This window comes from Enhydra lutris, unplaced genomic scaffold, assembly GCF_002288905.1.
Source record: "Enhydra lutris kenyoni isolate GAN:26980312 unplaced genomic scaffold, ASM228890v2 scaffoldscaffold123, whole genome shotgun sequence".
Taxonomy (NCBI): Eukaryota; Metazoa; Chordata; class Mammalia; order Carnivora; family Mustelidae; genus Enhydra; species Enhydra lutris.
The window spans coordinates 561,993-580,894 of NW_019154207.1; the positions used below are offsets into that span (position 1 = coordinate 561,993).

General features: G+C 37.7%; 1 protein-coding gene across 2 annotated transcripts; it reads left to right on the forward strand.

The window, feature by feature from the left end:
* Positions 1 to 2,962: 2,962 nt before the first annotated feature.
* Positions 2,963 to 5,454, forward strand: LOC111139894 (brain expressed X-linked 5). Of its 2 annotated transcripts, none has more exons than XM_022492319.1 (3): positions 2,963 to 3,079; positions 4,153 to 4,219; positions 4,500 to 5,454. In XM_022492319.1, the coding sequence occupies exon 3, from the start codon at positions 4,528 to 4,530 to the stop codon at positions 4,867 to 4,869; it is 342 nt and encodes a 113-aa protein (XP_022348027.1). In that variant the 5' UTR covers positions 2,963 to 3,079; positions 4,153 to 4,219; positions 4,500 to 4,527; the 3' UTR covers positions 4,870 to 5,454. The 2 variants fall into 2 exon arrangements, with proteins under 2 accessions (XP_022348027.1, XP_022348028.1); XM_022492320.1 differs by lacking the exon at positions 2,963 to 3,079 and adding an exon at positions 3,472 to 3,657.
* Positions 5,455 to 18,902: the final 13,448 nt, after the last annotated feature.

The window sequence follows — 18,902 nt, forward strand, 5'->3', positions numbered from 1 at the left end:
GGTACTTCATAAAATACAAACTGTCATGGCATATTCCAGATGTACTAAATTAAAACCTCCAGAAGACAAACCTTTGTATCCAGATATCATCTAAGACACCGCCCAAGAAAGGGTAGATTTGGAAAATCCTGGTAGATCAGGATTAACAAAAAAAATTTTAAAACCTGAAAATGATAAACAGAATAAATATAAAATTTTGGTGTTCAAGTGAAGGAAGTGCAAAGGAGCCATGCACAAAGATATTTCCTGAATCTGTGCTTGTAACAGAAAAAAAGGGAAAAAATCTAAATGTGCATCAATAGGAAAACAAAAAATGAACAAGACATACAATGGAATACTGTACCGCTGTTAAAAAACCTACATCTACCTATTCGACATAGATGAATCTCAAAAACATCATTTGTAACAAAAGCAAGTTATGTGCTTGTATATGTACGCATATATATGTATTTACATGCGTATACACACATTTAAAATACATTAAAATGTCTGTATGTGTCTGTATGTATATAAACATGTATTTATATATATTTTCAAACTATATATAGTGTAAAAGCATGGATGAATGCTTCATTCTCTCAAACTTGTTTTGCATGATTCAATATTTCCTAAATTAATATGATTGATTACAGCCTGTGTTGGTGAAGGAGTGAACAGATAATATTTTTGAGGGCAATCGGCATGTATACATTATTGAAACGAGGCCAAAAACTGTAAATATATTGAAATAATGCCAATATGAATAAACTGGAAGTTTGTGAAATAAATTAAGATGATTTGAACACTCTTGAAACATCAAAAACAGGTAAAGTGCTTTAATTGTTACTAACCTGAAAAAATAGTATACTATTACATTAAAATAGAAGCATAAATTAACTATATGAATATAATAGTGAATAGAGAATATTTAGTAAGGTCATATACTAAAATATGTATCTTAATGTTACAAGTTTATATATATTTCAAATTTTATATAAGAAACCTCCAAAGTCAAAGAAAAACTAATTTTTAAGAAAATTTTATATGCAATTAATCGAACTAAAGAATTTTAAATGATCATTTAGTCTTCAACTGACTCAAATGATTCAGAAAAAAAAATGTGTCCTACATGGAGAGAAAATAATAAAGCAAATGTAGTAAAACGTTAACAAGTAGGGAATACAGTGAAGGCCTTGTGGGGCTTTGAAATTATTTCATTATAATGTTCTTTAAAAAAAAAAACACATAATAATGGAAGGTTTTTTTAAATTTAGTTTTGGTTCTTTTTGCCTATGACATGATTCCCAAACCTACCTGATTTTAAGAATTGTGGGGCACCTGGGTGGCTCAGTCAGTTGAGCATCTGATTTCAGCTCAGGTGGTCTCGGGGTCATAAAATTGACCCCCAATTCAGGCTCCACACTCAGTGGGCAATCTGCATGGGATTCTCTTTCTCTCTATCCCTCTGCCCTTCCCCCAACCCCTGCATGCTTGCAATCTCTCTATCTCACTCTGAGATGAATAAATAAATCTTTAAAAAAAAGAATTGTGTATGGAACTTAAATACAGGGTCCCAGAGCTGGCTCCAATTTATTGAAAAAGAATCTTCAGGGTAAAGTCTAGGAATCATAATCTCAGTATCTGTTAGGACGTAGCAGGTTTAGAAAACATTACCTAATGGTAATTTTTTTTTTTACTTGAGTATACTTGACACACAATGTTACTTTAATTTCAGGTGTGGAATATAATGATCCAACTTCTCTATATGTTATGCTATGTTCACCACAAGTCAAATAAAATAAATGAATAACATAACATAATACAAAATTATTAAAAAAGAAAACAAAAATCAAATAAAATTTTAAAAATACAATAAACCAGATAATACTCAGTGTTGGTATACTCATGAGAAAAAAAGGAATGCTCATATGTTATAGATGCCAAATTGAGACAATATTTTTCAAGGCTGATTTCCATGACAATTAAAAGCATCCATAGTCATTTCAATGACAGTCCTAGGAATTTAATTTAATACATATTAGTATTTAAAAAACTATGTACAAAGAAGCTCAGTCAACATTGTCATAGAGAAAATTACAAATAGCCCAAGTACATATAAATATTGGAATGTATGTATGTGTATTATCTTTATTTTAAAGGAAAATATTTGGACGATTTAGAGTAAAATGTGAGTAGTATATTTCTTGAGGCAGGAATAAAGCTGATATATTGTATATATGTGTATATATACTCACCGTTTCACCTCATGGAAAGACCTCAAAAGACCCTTTAAAAGAGGAACCATCAGCTTAAGTTTATAATTTAAAGTCCTTAATAGGAGGTGCTGTTGAAGGGTCTATATTTACAGGGTGATTCCACCCGCAGGAGAAAGAGGTTGTCAAGATTTTACAACTCGAAATCCTATTTTTTAACTGAAAATAATTGTATTGTCTAATTATAACAACCAAAAATGGAATGCATGCTAATGGGAAACAAAAATAATCACCCTCCCCCCCCCCAAAAAAAAACCCAGAAAGGGAAATAAAGTAAAAGTTTTTTGGTTTTTTGGTTGTTGTTTTTTTTTAATGTCACTTTCTATGTGTTTTCCAGAATTCCTTGCCTCCCTGTTAACGGGTAATTCTGGGTTTTACTTGCTGGGGAGTGGAGGGGAGAGAAGTGGGCATTTAATGGTTTAGAAGATAACGAAGTAATTATTTAAAGGCTCCAGCAGATATCAGGGGAAAGGCAAATATACACTACAAAATATTTGACCCATTTGGTCTTAAAGATTGCTAAACAGGAAAAAATAGGGATGGGTTGTAGTGGCGAGAAGGCAGGGATGAAGAAAAAGAGGGCCCCGCCTACGCTCCCGCCCCCACCCTCTTGCCGCAATGCAGGTGGGAACCATAATTGGGTATCTGAGCTCACAATGACGTGGCCCTTACGAGACCTAGAGCTGACGCGTGGATCCGTGTCTCCTCCTAGTTGCAGTCTGGTAGTCGTTTGCGGCTGTGCGCTGTCTCGCTATTGCCTTGAAGGCAGGCGAGCCTGTAGCCCAGGGAAGGAGGAAGTCGTAGAAGCTGACCCTGATCCGCGGCAGGTTAGTGGGCGCTGACTGGATGGCAGAGGGTTAAAACCAGAGCGGGTTCAAGACTGGATTCTCTCTACCCCTTACCCAGTACCCATTTATATGGTTCAAGAAATGGAGGGCTTGGTGGGAGGAGATCCAGAGGGGCCAAGGGTTGGGAATGGGTATCAGTTAGGATGTCCTAGGAGTGGAGATGTGCTGGGCGATCCGGCATCCGGAAGGGAAGGGTCCGAGAAGGGGACAGCGAGGAGACAGCCTGATTCTTCCAGGACGACGGGAGAGGGTCGCGGACTCCGCCGCGGGTCTAGGCCTCGGTTCTGGAATCTGTTCTCCACCGTCCGTCCATTTTGGAGCCGGAAATGGTGGGCTGCGGCAAACTGTGGCAGGGGTGGCGGGGGCGGGAGGGGAGCGGGGCGGAGATGATGGTTGCTGCAGAGGATAGGGACAGAGATTAGGTTCGGGAAACACTTTCCTTCTGCGGAGGACGCATCGAGCAGAAGCTTTTTGACTGAGATACAGTCGGGGAGCAAGAAACTGTTTCTGACCGCTGCAGGTCAGTGTGAGCGTAGGCGCCGCTTGCAGACCCTGGGGTAAGCAAGACAAAGCGCTGAGACTTCAGCGGGTCCAGGTTTGCAATGCCCACACTACCTCTTCGCCCTTCGTCCATTTTGGTGCATAAAATGGTGCAGTAAAAGGAGGGTGAATTCCAGAAAGTCTAGTGGGTCCCAACCACACTGAATTTCTTAATAAATAAACCACGTCACCATCTGGCAAGGTGTTTTGACTCCCCCGCCCAGCATTTGCATTTGAGAAATGGTAATTAGGTGACGGGAAGGATGAGACGGGGTAAAGGGGCTAAAGAAGAGGTGAAACTGGTTTGATTTTTTTTTATTACAATGCCTGTTTCTGGAGAGCGGTGTTAGTACATCAAAGGGCAGGAAATGAAGCCGGGAGAGAGGAGAAAGAGAAGGTGGCAACATTTGATTAATGGAGGCCTGAATCAACAACGAACTTGGTGCCTGCCCCTGATACTGGTCTTTTAATCAAATGATCAGTCCTGGTCATTGTCGCATTTCTGTCTGCAGGTCTTTAGGTCGGTTGGTGCAGCAGATTTCAAAGCTAAGAGAGGAAGACTGCTTCTGATCCCTGCAGGTAGGAGGCTGCTTGGGAACCTCTGGTGTAGGGTTATCAGGGGTTAAGACGGAATCTGGAGGACTCACTGCCCTTCGTGTCCGAGTTAAGTGCAGGAGGTTCGAGGAGTGGCCTAAGGAAAAATTTACGGGGAAAATGGTGGACTTTGGAGGAGGGCTGGGTGTGGGGCGTCCCCTAGAGGGCGCAAGAAGTCGCTTAAATGGGAAAACCTTTTCTGACAGAGCTCTGAATCCTGTTGTTACAAAGCATTCCATCCTTCTTCTTGCTTTTTATCTCCTAGGAAGAATAAGCAGGAAAAAAATCTCAAAATGGAAAATATCCCCCAGGAAAGCAAAGGAGACGAGCAGGCTCTGGTGCAGAATGAAAACGAAGCTCACCCTTTGGGAGGTGGTGAAGACCAGGAGCCTGGAGGAAATATTAGAGCGGGCTGGGCCCCACCTGCCCATGATGTTAGAGAGGATATGCCCAATAGGCTTGTCAATAACCTTGACATGATAGATGGAGATGCAGATGATATGGAACGGTTCATGGAGGAGATGAGAGAGCTAAGGAGGAAAATTAGGGAGCTTCAGTTGAGGTACAGTTTACGTATTCTTATAGGTGATCCCCCTCACCATGACCATCATGATGAGTTTTGCCTTATGCCTTGAATGCTGAGGTTAATAATAATAAACCCCCTGCTTCCCAAAGTTGCATTTTCTTGCTGTACCTTTTGCTGTGAACATGTGGTGTTCTGTCATTTTTCTGATTGAAAATTTCATTTTGACTTTGGAAGTTTTTCTGTCAGCAGGGGAGTTTCATCAACTTGCATGGAAAGATGTTTATTACATACTGTGAAGGTAATAAAGCAGTTTAAAAAGCAGTCTATAAATATACTATCTCATTTAAAAGCATGCATATTATATATATGTATCAGAATGTTTTTTTCTTATTTTCTTTAATTTTTCTTGATTGCCTGCTTTTTCTCATTTTTCCAAAATGAATACGTATGTATTATATGTGTCAGAAAAGAAGTAAGAGGACAAAAACTTGCCAGTTGGCTTATAAAGGGAATGGAGAAAAAATTACTTGAGACATAATTTAAAGACACATAAATATTATATTACATCTTATAATAAGATCTCTTATTTAGAAGCACAAACCTCGTCATTATTACAGATACATTTCTTTACAGTCAGCCTATTAATCTATAAATGAAGATAACAGATGCACCCTTCAGGTGCTCTTCATATTTAGAGAAGAGCCCATGAAGTAAGTCTACCATCAAGTCTAATTGAATGCCAAGTGGGTGACACCTTTAAAAAAGAAAGATTTTATTCTTTTATTTGAGAAAGCATGTGCACAAGTGCGGGGCGGGGGGGCGGTGGAGAGGCAGAGGGACAAGCAGACTCCTCGCTGAGTGGAGAGCCAAATACAGGGCTCCATCCCAGGACCTCCAGATCATGACCTGAGCTGAAGTCAGATGCCCCTGTGTAACACCTTTCTTATACCTATGCCACTGGTCCCCACCACTGCTGATGTGCTGGAGTCCTAAAAGTGACAAAGACCTACTGATTTCTCTTGAACATTCAGTGGTCTGAATTCCCATTTTGCCCTTTCAGAAATGTGGAGAATGCCCTTTCCTTCTTTGCAGTTATACTTAATCCAGGTGGGTACTTCCCTAGTGCTGCTTAGGAACCCAAATAGCCCTTTATGGTTTTTCTTGGACTTTCTTCCTTATCCCTTCCCCTAGATAAATCTGAGTGACACTCATTATAGTGTGTTCAAAATTGGACTACCCTTTCCATCCTCTGATGAATATGGCCGATTTCCTTGACTCTCCATTTTCTGTGCAGACACTACTACAGGTTTCATTCTGCACATACATAGGTGTGGGGTGGCTTTATGTCCATAACATCCTAACCCTAGAATCCCCAGTAGTCTACTCATACTAACCTACATGGATCCAAAGGAGTTTTCCTCTTTGCTTTGATTTTGGCTGTGCTCAACAAACCTAAAATCACAGAGCAATGGGAAACTGGCTGAGTCTGGAGACCTAGTAGGTGGACCCTTGTTTTAGAGTATTTTCCATCACCCAGTAATCAGTGGTCCCTAAGTAGACTGTGCCTTTCATAGTAAATATATTGCCCAATTTGTCCTGGTACCCTTGGTTTATAGCGTAGAGACTGGTAAGTTGCAGGGTACAACAGTTAAGGATAGGTGAGTCAAGAGTCCTGCAATCCAGGCTCAGGTTTGCCTCTGATCATTTATGGGCAAGTAATTTTTTTTTCCCTACAGATTGTAGCTTGCAATTGAAAAAGGAACACAACAGAGAAAGCATTATGCAACAATTTCAACACATGGACTTACTGTAATGTTACATAAGTCAGTCTTTATCAACATGTGCTGTAAAGACCAACTGCATCATAATCACCTGAAGAACTGGCTAAAAATTCAGACAACTAGGTTTAACTCCACACCCACTAAATCCTGCAAGTTCATCAGATATCTCTGGACTTAGATAAAGTGAAGATCCCCAGCTTTAGTTCAGGTTTGGGCACTCCCCTCCTCATGTACATATGAAAGTAGTTTTTTTTTTTTTTTAAGATTTTGTTTATTTATTTGTCAGAGAGAGAGAGAGAGAGAGAGAGCAAGCACAGGCAGAGTGGCAGGCAGAGGCAGAGGGAGAAGCAGGCTCCCTGCCGAGCAAGGAGCCCGATGCGGGACTCAATCCCAGGACGCTGGGATCATGACCTGAGCCGAAGGCAGCTGCTTAACCAACTGAGCCACCCAGGCGTCCCTGAAAGTACTTTTTAAGTGCCTTTGCCGCTTCCTGATGGTGCATGGGAGAAGAATGAGGCACAAAGGAGTCCGCCGCAAGAGAGAGGAAGCAGGGGTCGACAGTAGAAAAGACTCACCCTGAACAACTCCTCAGTCCCATATTTACTAGATATTAGTAATCAACAAAGGAGCCAAAGAAGGCTATACATTAATCATATGCTTTGTAGATAAACAAGAAGGAATAGGAGTTATACATTGATTATAAGTCTTATAGACAAGCAAGAAAAAAAGCAGGATATGTCTGGTCAAGCAATATAAAATTCATAGTTGAGCAAGCACATTCAAAGGGATCATCAGATTAGCCACAGGTGGTCTCTAGAGTAGGGGAGATAACAGAAAAAGTGAAGCCAGCAGCATTCCGCCCGGAGCCAGCGAGGCATCCCCAGCTGCTCGGATTTAAGGAAGTATATCATCCTCTCCCCCAGAGGCCTGTTGCCCGTACATGTTTTTCTTAAGGCTATATCTAAGCATGCTTGGTAACTAGTGTAATTTCTCATGGGTTATATTTTAAGTAATACTTGTTCTGAGGAACACTTACAACCTTAATTAACCCATATATATCACGCTTTATGTTTCCACTAGACTGTGCCTTTTTTTTTAAGGATTTTATTTATTTATTTTTTGACAGAGATCACAAGTAGGCAGAGAGGCAGGCAGAGAGAGAGGAGGAAGCAGGCTCCCCGCTGAGCAGAGAGTCCGATGCGGGGCTCCATCCCAGGACACTGGGATCATGACCTGAGCTGAAGGCAGAGGCTTTAACCCACTGAGCCACCCAGGCGCCCCGACTGTGCCCTTTTTAAAGAGACAACTGTCTTTCTCAACCTTGGCAGCAGGTTTGAATTACCTTAGATTTTGAAGTGGAACTCAGGATCCACTCCCAATCAGTTGAATCAGACTCACTGGAAATGAGACCAAGGGATCATTACATTGTAAAAATAGTGATTCTGATGTACATGGAGAATTTAGAACAACTGAGTATAATTTGTGAAATAAGTATCTCTGGTTTATTTCTCTGCACTACCCCTGATTGACTATGTGACCCTTGGCAATTCATTTCACTTATCTAGCATATAGATCTTGTGAAATACATATCAAAGAGGAAGAATTATACCTCAAAATCAATACATGAGATCCTTTTAAAATAGTATATGTGAGGGCACCTGGGTGTCTGTTGGTTAAGCCTCTGCCTTTGGCTCAGGTCATGATCTCAGGGTCCTGGGGTGGAGCCCTGCATCAAGTCCTGCATCAGGATCCCTGCTCAGCAGGGAGTCTGCTTCTCCTTCTGCTCCTCCCTCTATGTGCACTCTCTCTCTGTCTCAGATAAATAAATAAAATATTAAAAAAATAATATATGTGAGTGTTTCTTCAAGTTTGCTAGTGTATCAAATGCTTCAGGATCACATGTGGAGCTTGTTTAAAATACAGAATCCTGGCCTGTGACCCAAGACTACTCTTTAGTAATGGTGCCTAGGTAACTGCAATGTTAACAAACTCCCGGGTGATTCTGTTGCACACTAGAGTTTGAGAATTACCTGTGCATACATTTGTATCTCAACTATATTAAGGACAAACCAGTAAAATAAATAAAAGAGAATATAGATATATGTTAGTCTATATTCAGGGAAAAGAGAATAGAGGAGAAGGCCTATCTGAGCATTAGAAAAATAAAAGATGAAACCATAAAGGGAAAAATTGATATTTACTATGTAAAAAATATTAAACCTTATGCAAAATATAGCACTACTGTGAATAAAAGTTAAAGAGGAGGGTTCACATGTCTTAAGATGATTTCCTCAACTGAAGACTGTGTAATGCTTTTCTCTCATTCCAATGTAGGATATAAACAATAAAATTGTTACAGAACCTGGTCTGGGTCCTGATGGAAGAACCAAGTGGCACTCGGAAACTTTGGAGGATCACACGTTTATTTAACACCTGCGGGCTCAGAGGAGAATGATCTCCAAAGGTCTGAGCCCTGAGCACAGACAAAGAGGATAATTTATATGCTTCTATTTTCCCATACTTGGTACTTCTGGCATGCACAGGAAGCAGGGCAGAAAGAAGAACCCGGAAGAGCCCCGGGGCAGGAGCTAGGACTCTTTTGCTGACTCAGTTGGCCATCTTAGAACACAGATTTTTCCCTTATCAAAATGAATAAAAATTTCATTACTCTTGCCAATTTAAAACCTTGGTTGTGAGAGTCCATCCTAGCCATTTTGAATTGATCCCATTACTAGGGAGTGTTTATCTGCTTGTTTCAGGGGAAAGGTGGAAAGTTGAAAATAAGAATAAATACTCATTTGTATCAGTTTCCTGTAGCTGCTGTAACAAACAAACAAAACCACCACAATACAAATTTATTCTCTCACAGGTCTGGAGGTGTGGCAGGTGTCACAGGTGTGGGCAGGGTAATGCTCCCACTGGAAGCTCTTCAGAAGAATCCATTCATTGCAGTGCAACTGTTACCAAAGCTACAATAAGCAAAATAGTGTAGTATTGACATAATGACAGACATAGAGGACAATGAGATCAAATACACATCTCAAAAATAAACCCACACATGCATAGTCAAAAGATTGTCAACAAGGGTGCCAAGAACATTCAATGGGGAAAGGATATACTTTTCAACAAGTGGTGGTGGGAACACTACATATTCATATACAAAAGAATAAGGCTGGACCCTTAACTTCACCATATACAAATATTATCTCAAAATGAGTGAAAAACATAAACCTAGGAGCTAAAACCTTAACTCTTAGATGAAAGCATGGTAAAAGCTTCATGATCATGGATTTCTCCCTTTTGAAAGGAGAATATATATTGCATGCCTATCCACCATCATATCTGGAAGGACTTAAATTCTTTAGTTTCACAGGCTCACAGCTAAAGAGGATTTTTGCCTCAGGATGAATCATATTTCTAGTCTCACCAAGACTTAATTTAGATAGATGAGACTTTGGAGTTGATGCTGGAATAGATTAAGATTTGGGGGGCTGTTGGAATGGGACAAATGTATTTTATATTTTGTATATGAGAAGGATGAGTATTGGGGGGCCAGAGGGTGGATTATTAGGTACTGAATTGTGTCCCCTCCAAATTCATAGGTTGAGGCTTTAACCCCCAATGTGACTATATGTGGAGATAGGGTCTTTAAGGAGTTATATAAGGTTAAGTAAAGTCTTAAGTGTGGGCCCCCAATCAAATAAGTATTCTCCTGAGAAAAGAAAGAGACACCAAGAGGATTTGCTCAAAAGAAAAGGGCCATATGAAGATGTAGCAAGAAGGTAGCCATCTGCAAACCAAGAAAAGAGGCCTCAAGAGAAACCAAACCTGCTGACAACTTGATCTTGGAATTTTAACCTCCAGAACTATGAGAAATTAATTTCTGTTAAGTCACCCAATCTGTGGTATTTCATATGGCAGAATCAGAAGACCAAGACAGGATATAACACAAATTGGTGACCAGAGACTGGGTAGATAGAGTAAAGGAGGGAAACTACTTAGTGAGTAAGCAGTTTTACTTTGGGGTGATAGAAATGTTTTGGAACTAATTAGAAGTGGTGGCTACACAACATTGTGAATGCACTAAATACTACTAAATTGTTCACTTTGAAATGGTTCATGTTTTTAATTTTTATTGTAGAAAAATATACATAATGCCATATCTATATTTTAATCATTGTTAAGTGTACAATTTAGTAGCATTAAGTACATTCACATTGTTGTGGAATATAATCACTGCTATCCATTTCCAGCAATTTTTCATCATTTCAAACTGAAACTCTATACCCATTAAACAAAAACTTCTCATTCTCCATCTCCCACTGCCCCGGTAACCATTATTCTACTTTATGTCTGTATAAATTTGACTCTTGTAGGACTCTTACGTAAGTGGAATAATACAGAATTTGTCTTTTTGTGTCTGGCTTATTTAACTTAACATAATATTTTCAAGGTTCACCTGTATTACAGTGTGTAACAGAATTTTATTCCTTCTTAAGGCTGAATCATATTTTATTGAATGTATATATTGCATATTATTTGTCCATTTATTTCCCAAGCAACACTTGGGTTGCTTCTCCCTTATGACTATTGTGACTAATGTTGCTATGAGCATGGGAGTGCAAATATCTATTTAAGCCTCTGCTCTCAGTTATTTTGGGTATATACCCAGAAGTGAATTGCTGGAACATATGATAATGATATGTTATGTTTTGTTTTGTTTTGTTTTGAGTAAAGAGCATGTTGGTGCAGCTGCACCAGTTTACATTCCCATCAGCAGAGTACAAGTGTTCCAATTTTCCCCATGTCCTCACTAACACATTGTTTTCTGAGTTTTTTTTTTTATAATAGCCATCTTAATGGGTGTGAAGTCATATCTCACAGTTGTTTGGATTAGCATTTCTCTAATAGCGATGCTGAGCATCTTTTTATATGCTTTGGCCATTTGCTTATCTTCTATGAAGAGATGTCTATTCAAGTTCTTGGCCCATTTTTTTAGTTGGGTTCTTTTTGTTGCTGAGTTGTAGGAGACCTTTATATAGTCTCCTTAAATAGACATATGATTTGTAAATGTTTTCCCCAATCCTGTAGGTTGCTTTTTAGCTTTCTTGATAGTGTTCTTTGATGCGCAAAATGGTATTTTGATGAATTCCAATTGTATTAGTTTGGGTTACTGTAACAAAATGCATTAGACTTGGTGCATTAAACAACAAACATTTTATTCCTGCCATTCTGGAGGCTGAGATGTCTAAGATCAAGGGTTCTGGAAAATTCAGTGTCAGCTGAGGTCCCTCTTCCTGGTTTGCAGATGCCCACCTTCTTGCTGATCCTTCATATTGGAAAGAGAGAGAAATCTAGTCTCTTCCTCTTTTTATAAGGACAGTGGTCCCATTTAAAGGTTTCACCCTTATGGCCTCTTTTAAATCTAATTATATCCCAAAGATCTCATATCCAAATACCATCACATTGGGGATTAGGGCTTCAAAAATATAAATTTCATGAGGACACAAACATTCAGATCATGGTAGTCCAAACTTGGCCCCCAGTATTCATGTCCTTTTCACATGCATAATACATTCATTCCATCCCAACAGCCTTAGAAGCTTTAACTCATTTCACAGAAACTCTAAAGTCAAAGGTCCAAAATCTCTTCTAAATATTATCTAAATGAGATATCGGTGAGATTCTAGGTATAATTCATCCTGAACCAAAATTACTTTCCAGCTACAAACCTATGAAACCAAATAAGTTATGTACTTCCAAAATATAATAGTGGGGCAGGTATAAGGTAGACATTTCCATTCAAAAGGGAGAAACAGGAAAGAAGAAAGGGGTGATGGGTCCCAAGCAAGTCAAAAACCTAGCAAGACAAATCCCATTAGATCTTAAGGCATGAGAATAATCTTTGGTTCAGTGTTCTGCCCTTCAGGCCCTCTGAAGTGGCAACATCATTCCAGTAGCTCCTAGAGTTGCTGTCTCTGCTATAGCTCTGTGGTAACCCTTCCTACATATCAGCTGTCTTCAGGGTCCCTACCCACATATTAGCTCTGATAGGTGAGGAACAAATCCCCAGTAGTCTGCAGGTGGGAGCTGTGTTCCTTGGTTCTGGACCACGCATGGCTTCGGTTAGAGACTATCTGACCTATCAACACTGAAGATGGTGATCTTGATAATCTCTGAATTATATTCATGGCCATTCTTTACTTTTCTTGAATAGTGCAAGTTCATAGCAGAATAGGTTTATTAACCTGTTCTGAAGAATCAAAGAAATTGAAAAGCTTCCTTCATTCTACAACATCTTTGTCATCTTCAGTTCAGATTGGCAGTGTTTCTGCTGGAGTGGCTGATTAAGATTGTGGTTCACACCCATACTAATCTCCTTATCAAATTATTATTCCACCATACTCTTAGAACTTCCTTTCTTAAATTTTTGCAATTTTGGTGGGCCAAGGATTTTCCAAATCCTTAAGCTCTGGTTCCTTTTAGCTTAAAAATTCCTTCTTCAATCACTTCTTTCTTTTTACATTGTATGATAAGCAGTCAATAGGAACCAAGATGATCCTCCCACAGTTTTCCTAGAAATATCCTCAGCTAAAAATGCATTTTTGTTGCTTGCAAGTACTACCTTCTACAAAACACTCAAATATGAATACAATTCAACCAAGTTATTTGCCACCTAATAACAAGGGTAGCCTTTTCTCCATTGTCCAATAATATGTTCCACATTCTGACACCTCACAGAATGGTGTTTACCATCCATATCACTACCAACATTCTATACATGGTTATGTATTAATCTCTAAGAAGATGAAAACTTTATTTCCAGCACTCTTCTTTCCTTTCTGAGCCCTTACCACAATCGAGTTTAACAATTCTCTCAGGGCAACAATGGCTTTTTCTAGCATGCTTCAATATGTGAATTTTGGTGGGACACAAACATTCAGTCCGTAGCACTGATTTACTTATTTTCTTTTTGTTGCCTATGCTTTGAGTATCATATTCAAGAAATCATTGTCATATCCAATGACATGAAGTTTTTTCCACCTTTTTCTTCCAGAAATTTCAGTTTTAGTTCTTAGGTTGAAATCTTTGATCCATTTGAGTTAACTTTTTGCAAGTGGTGTAAGGTAGGTGCCCAACTTCTTTCTTTTGCATGTGGATATCCAGTTTTCTGGATATCCACACTATTTATTGAAAATATAGTATTTTCCCCATTGAACAGAAAATAATGGGAATGAGAAATTCACTTGAGCTGGCTGAAGAAGGAATCATTAAACTTAAAAATAGATAAATAAATATTTCAAGTCTGAAAAATGAAACAAAAATTAATGAGAGTATATTGATACACAGAACCTTGGGACACTATCAAGTACACCAACATAGACATAACAGGAATCACAGAAAGAGATGAGGAAAAGTAAGCAACGAGGAAATACATTTGAAAATACAATAACCAAACTTCTCAAATTTGATGAAAAACACTGATCTACAGTGGTCTTCTAATCAGAAATCATGGAAATCAGAAGACAGTGGGAATTCATCTTCAGAATGCAGAAGAAAATCAATATTAACCAAGATTTCTTAACCAACAAATTCTCCCTTAAAAATTAAGTATTAATTAAGACATTTTCAGATAACAAATATTGAGAGAATTTTTAAACATTTTTGCTGTTCTATAAGAAATATTAAACAGAGTCCTTAAGGCTCAAATCAAAGGGCACTAGATGGTAACTTGAATCCACATTAAGAAATAAAGACCACTGGCCAGGTAACTAAAATAGGTAAATATAAAAGACAAAGTGGTTGGCTAAATAATGGCCTCCCCACTGATACTCATATCCAAACCTTGAAACCTATAAATATTGCCTTATATGGCAAAAATAGACTTTGAAGGTGGGATTAAGTTAAAGATCTCAAGATGGAGAGATCATACTGGGTTTTCTGGGTGGGGCCCAAGTGCAATCACACCTGTTCTTATCAAAGAAAAACAGAAGGAAATTTGACATTGAAGAGGAAGAAAGCAATGTGATGATGGAAGCAGAGACATTTGAATATGCTATGCTGGTGGTTTTGGAGATGGAGACAGTGGACATAAATCAAGAAATGCAGTTCTAGAAGTTGGAGAAGGCAAAGAAATGGATGCTCTCCTAAAGTTTCCACAGGCAGAATTACCCTGTTAAGACCTTGATTAAACCCCATAAGATTATTTCAAATTTGTAACTTCCAGGGGCACCTGGGTGGCTCAGTGGGTTAAGCCACTGCCTTTGGCTCAGGTCATGATCTCAGGGTCCTGGGATCGAGCCCCGCATCAGGCTCTCTGCTCAGTAGGGAGCCTGCTTCCCCCTGCCACCCCGCCTGCTGCTCTGCCTACCTGTGATCTCTCTCTCTCTGTCAAATAAAGAAATAAAAATCTTTAAAAAACTTTATAACTTCCAGCATTGTAAGAGAATAAACTTTTGTTGTTTAAGCCATGAACTTTGTGGTACTTTGTTACAGCAACAATAAAAAATTAATACAGAGAGTATACATGTATGTTTGTGACTCTTATTTGATTTAAAGGAAAACTACATAAAAACAATAATTATAAAACAGGGTTTATGGGTATACAATGGATAAATGTGTAGTTTCTATGACAATAATAGCACAAAAGAGGAAGGAGGGAATGGAGATGTATTAGAACAAACTTTTTAATAGTATTGAAGTTAAGTTAGAATTGGCAAAATTAGATTGTCTTAAGATGTTAATTTTAATCCCTAGGGCAACCACTAAGAAAATAATTTTTTAAATCTTCTTAAAAAACAACAAGAGAATTAAAATGGCATACTAAAAATGTCTTTTAAAAAGAATGCAATAGTGGAGAAATAAAGGAGCAAAAAAGATAATAGGCATATAGAAAACAAATAATAAAATGGCAGATGTAAATCCTACCTTACCCATGATTACATTAAATACAAATTAATCCAACTCCATACTATCTACAAGAGAAAGACTTTTAGATTCAAAGAAATAAACAGAATGAAAGTTAAAAGATGGAAAAATATATACCATGAGAAGGGTATTTTAATATCAGGCAAAATAGACTTTGGGACAAAAATGTTATCAGAGAACAAGAAAGGTATTTCATAATGACAAGGTCAACTCATCAAGAATATATTAAAACATATGTAAACATACATAAATGTCAAAATACATGAAGCAAAAACTGCCAGAAAAAAAAGGGAAGAAACAGACAATTTGATTATAGTAACTAGAGACTTCAAAATGACACTTTAAAAACTTGATGGAACAAGTAGGAAGAATATCAATAAGAAAATAAGACAGTTGGGCACTTGGGTGGCTCAGTCGGTTAAGCATCTGCCTTCAGCTCAGGTCATTATCCCAGGGTCCTGGAATTGTCCCACATTGGGCTCCCTGCTCAGACGGGAGTCAGCTTCTCCCTCTGCCCCTCCCTCTCCACCCCATACTCGTGCTCGCTCACTCTCTCTTGAGAAGTAAATAAATAAAATCTTTTTTAAAAAAAGAAAAGACAGTTGAATAAAATCAAACCAGCTAGAATAACAGACATCTATAAAATACTCCAAGCAGCTTCAAAATACATATTCTATCCAACTTTCTCTTGGATAGACCATATAGTAGGCGATAATAAAATACCATATATAAATTTATAAGGATTGAAATCATACAAATAATATTTTCTGACAATAATGGAATTAAGTTAGTAATTGAAAGCATAAGGAAATCTGAAAAATCTACAAACATGTATAAATTAAACAGTGTATTTTCATTTAGTCAGAAGAAATCATGAGAGAAATTAGAAACTACTTTGAGATGAATAAAAATGAAAACACAACAAACCGTAACTTTTGGGATATAGTTAAGCAGTGCTTTGAGGGACTATTATAGATGTAAATCCTTATATTAAGAAGATGAAAATCTCAAATCAATAATTTAAATTCTCACCTTAAAGCACTAGAAAAAATTGCTTAAAAAAATCATAAGGAAGGAAATAGTAAAGATTAGAGTGGAAATAAATGAAATAGAGAATAGTAAAACAATAGAGAATATCACTAAAACCAAAAGTTGGTTCTTTGAAAATACAAGGGAAAAAAAACTGACAATGCTATAACTAGACCTACCAAGAAAAAAAAAGGATAAGGATTCAAATTATTAAAATCAGGAATGAAAGAGGGGACATGACTCTTAACTCTAAAGGTTTACAAAGGATTATACAGTAATACCATGAACAGCTGTGTGACAGTAAGTAAGACAAGATAGATGAAAGGGACAAATTCCAATAAAGACACAAACTACCAACACTAACAAATAGAAATAGAAAGAAAAGTAAACTTACTGAAAATGGCAATGGAATTCTGAGACTTGATCCCTCTCCTAAAAGCAACTAATAAACTGGCAAAAAGTATCAGAATCAACTTTTGTAGAACTCTGGAATCTACTAAAATAAAAATTATAACAATCAGGGGAAATTTAGTGAAATTTCTACTACTCCTCTGTGGTAAGAAATTTTAAATTGTTTACCTACCATCCACCATGCCCCAGATTTTCAACAGTCTGTACATGGCAGCTTAATATCCTGATTTAGATTGCTAGCCCCTAAGGGAAGAATTCAGATTCTATTCTTATAGAATTGTGGTTGTGAGTCTTAGTCTACCTGGCAGTTCTCTCAAGGACCAGCACAAAAACTTCCATTTGTCACATGAGACAGAGCATTCCTCGGACTGGGACTGGGGCAGCTTCCTGGGTAACTTTTGCCAAAAGCATTTAAGGTCATAGGTATTGACCAAAGCAGCCTGGGGCAAGGAACAACATTTAGAATAAAAAATAGACAGAAGGGTTTGAGGAGGTGGGTGGGTGGGAGGTTGGGGGAACCAGGTGGTGGGTATTAGAGAGGGCACGGATTGCATGGAGCACTGGGTGTGGTACAAAAACAATGAATACTGTTATGCTGAAAATAAATTTTAAAAATGATTAAAAAAATAGACAGACTGACAAGTATAAGTATGAGAAGCTGGGGAAAAGACATACATGGAGAAACAAGCACTTTTAAAAACTTTATATAAAAGAAATCAAATACTATATGTCCATACCAAGATTGGAAACATGCTCAGCAAAGGCCAGAGAAGACCCTAAATGTTCACCTTGGGCTGGTCTTAAGGTCTGAAAAAGCAGAAAGTAAAGCATTAAAAATATCTCAACTTGGAGCTCATCTGCAAAGACTGGGAAAGCATTTTTCTTCTGTTGGCTCTAGACATTTAAAGTAACTCTGTCCAAATACCAGTTGATTACTGAGCTAATCTGGCACAGATTTCAGTGACCTCACATGACAAAGAATACAGAATTTACAAAAAGTACTTTTAAAAGTCAACAAACAAAGAAACAACCAACAACAAAGAACAACAACAAAACCTGGAAAGTGAGAGGATCTAATTTACAGAATTGACATTTTCTAATATACAAAATGTCCAAATTCCAGCACAGATTGTAAGGTATATGAAGAAACAAGAAATTATGGTCTATTTCTAGGAAAGGAAAAAATTATTAGACTGAGTATAAAAAAGTTCATGTATTAGACAAACTAGAAAAAAGTTTTAGATCAACTTTCTTAAATATGCTCAAAGAGCTAAAGGAAGCCATGGACAAAGGACTAAGGATATGAGGGAAAAAATGCCTCAGCAAATACAAACTATCAGCGGAGAGATAGAATATAGAGATAGAAATTATAAAAAGGAACAAAATAGAAATTCTGGAGTGAAAATAACTGAAGTAAAAAGCTCACTAGAGGGGTTTGACAGCATATTTGAGCATGTAGAAGAAAGAATCAGTTACTCTGAAGATAGATGAATTGAGATTATCCAGTCTGAGGAGCAAAAAGTAAAAATAATGAGAAAAAATTAACAAAACCTAAAAGAAACAGGAGAAACAATGAAGCATATTTAAATTATGCATGATAGGAATCTCAGAAGGAGAAAAGAGATAGAAACAAGAAGACAGAATTTTTGAACAAATAAAAGCTAAAAATTATTCATAAGGAGATACACTAATCTATGTATTCAAGAAGTTCAGTTATTTCCAATTAGGATAAACATGATCCAAATCAAGACATATTATAGTCACATTGTCAAAATCAAGTATATGCTGTTACACTGTAACAACTATAGTTTTGGCAATTTTCTAGTTTTTGAGTTGGGTGGTGATTTCACAGTATGAAAGAGGAAAGGGAAGGGAAGGGGAATAAAGGGGAGGAAAGGAAAGAAAAGAGGGACAAAAGGTAGATGCTAAGACTGTGTAGTAGACAAAGGATTATGATAAATCAGTTCATCTATGACACATTTTAAAAAATACT

Bases quoted from the DNA above. Each gene is read 5' to 3' on its own strand.
- LOC111139894 (XM_022492319.1), top strand. From the start codon at position 4,528: ATGGAAAATATCCCCCAGGAAAGCAAAGGAGACGAGCAGGCTCTGGTG.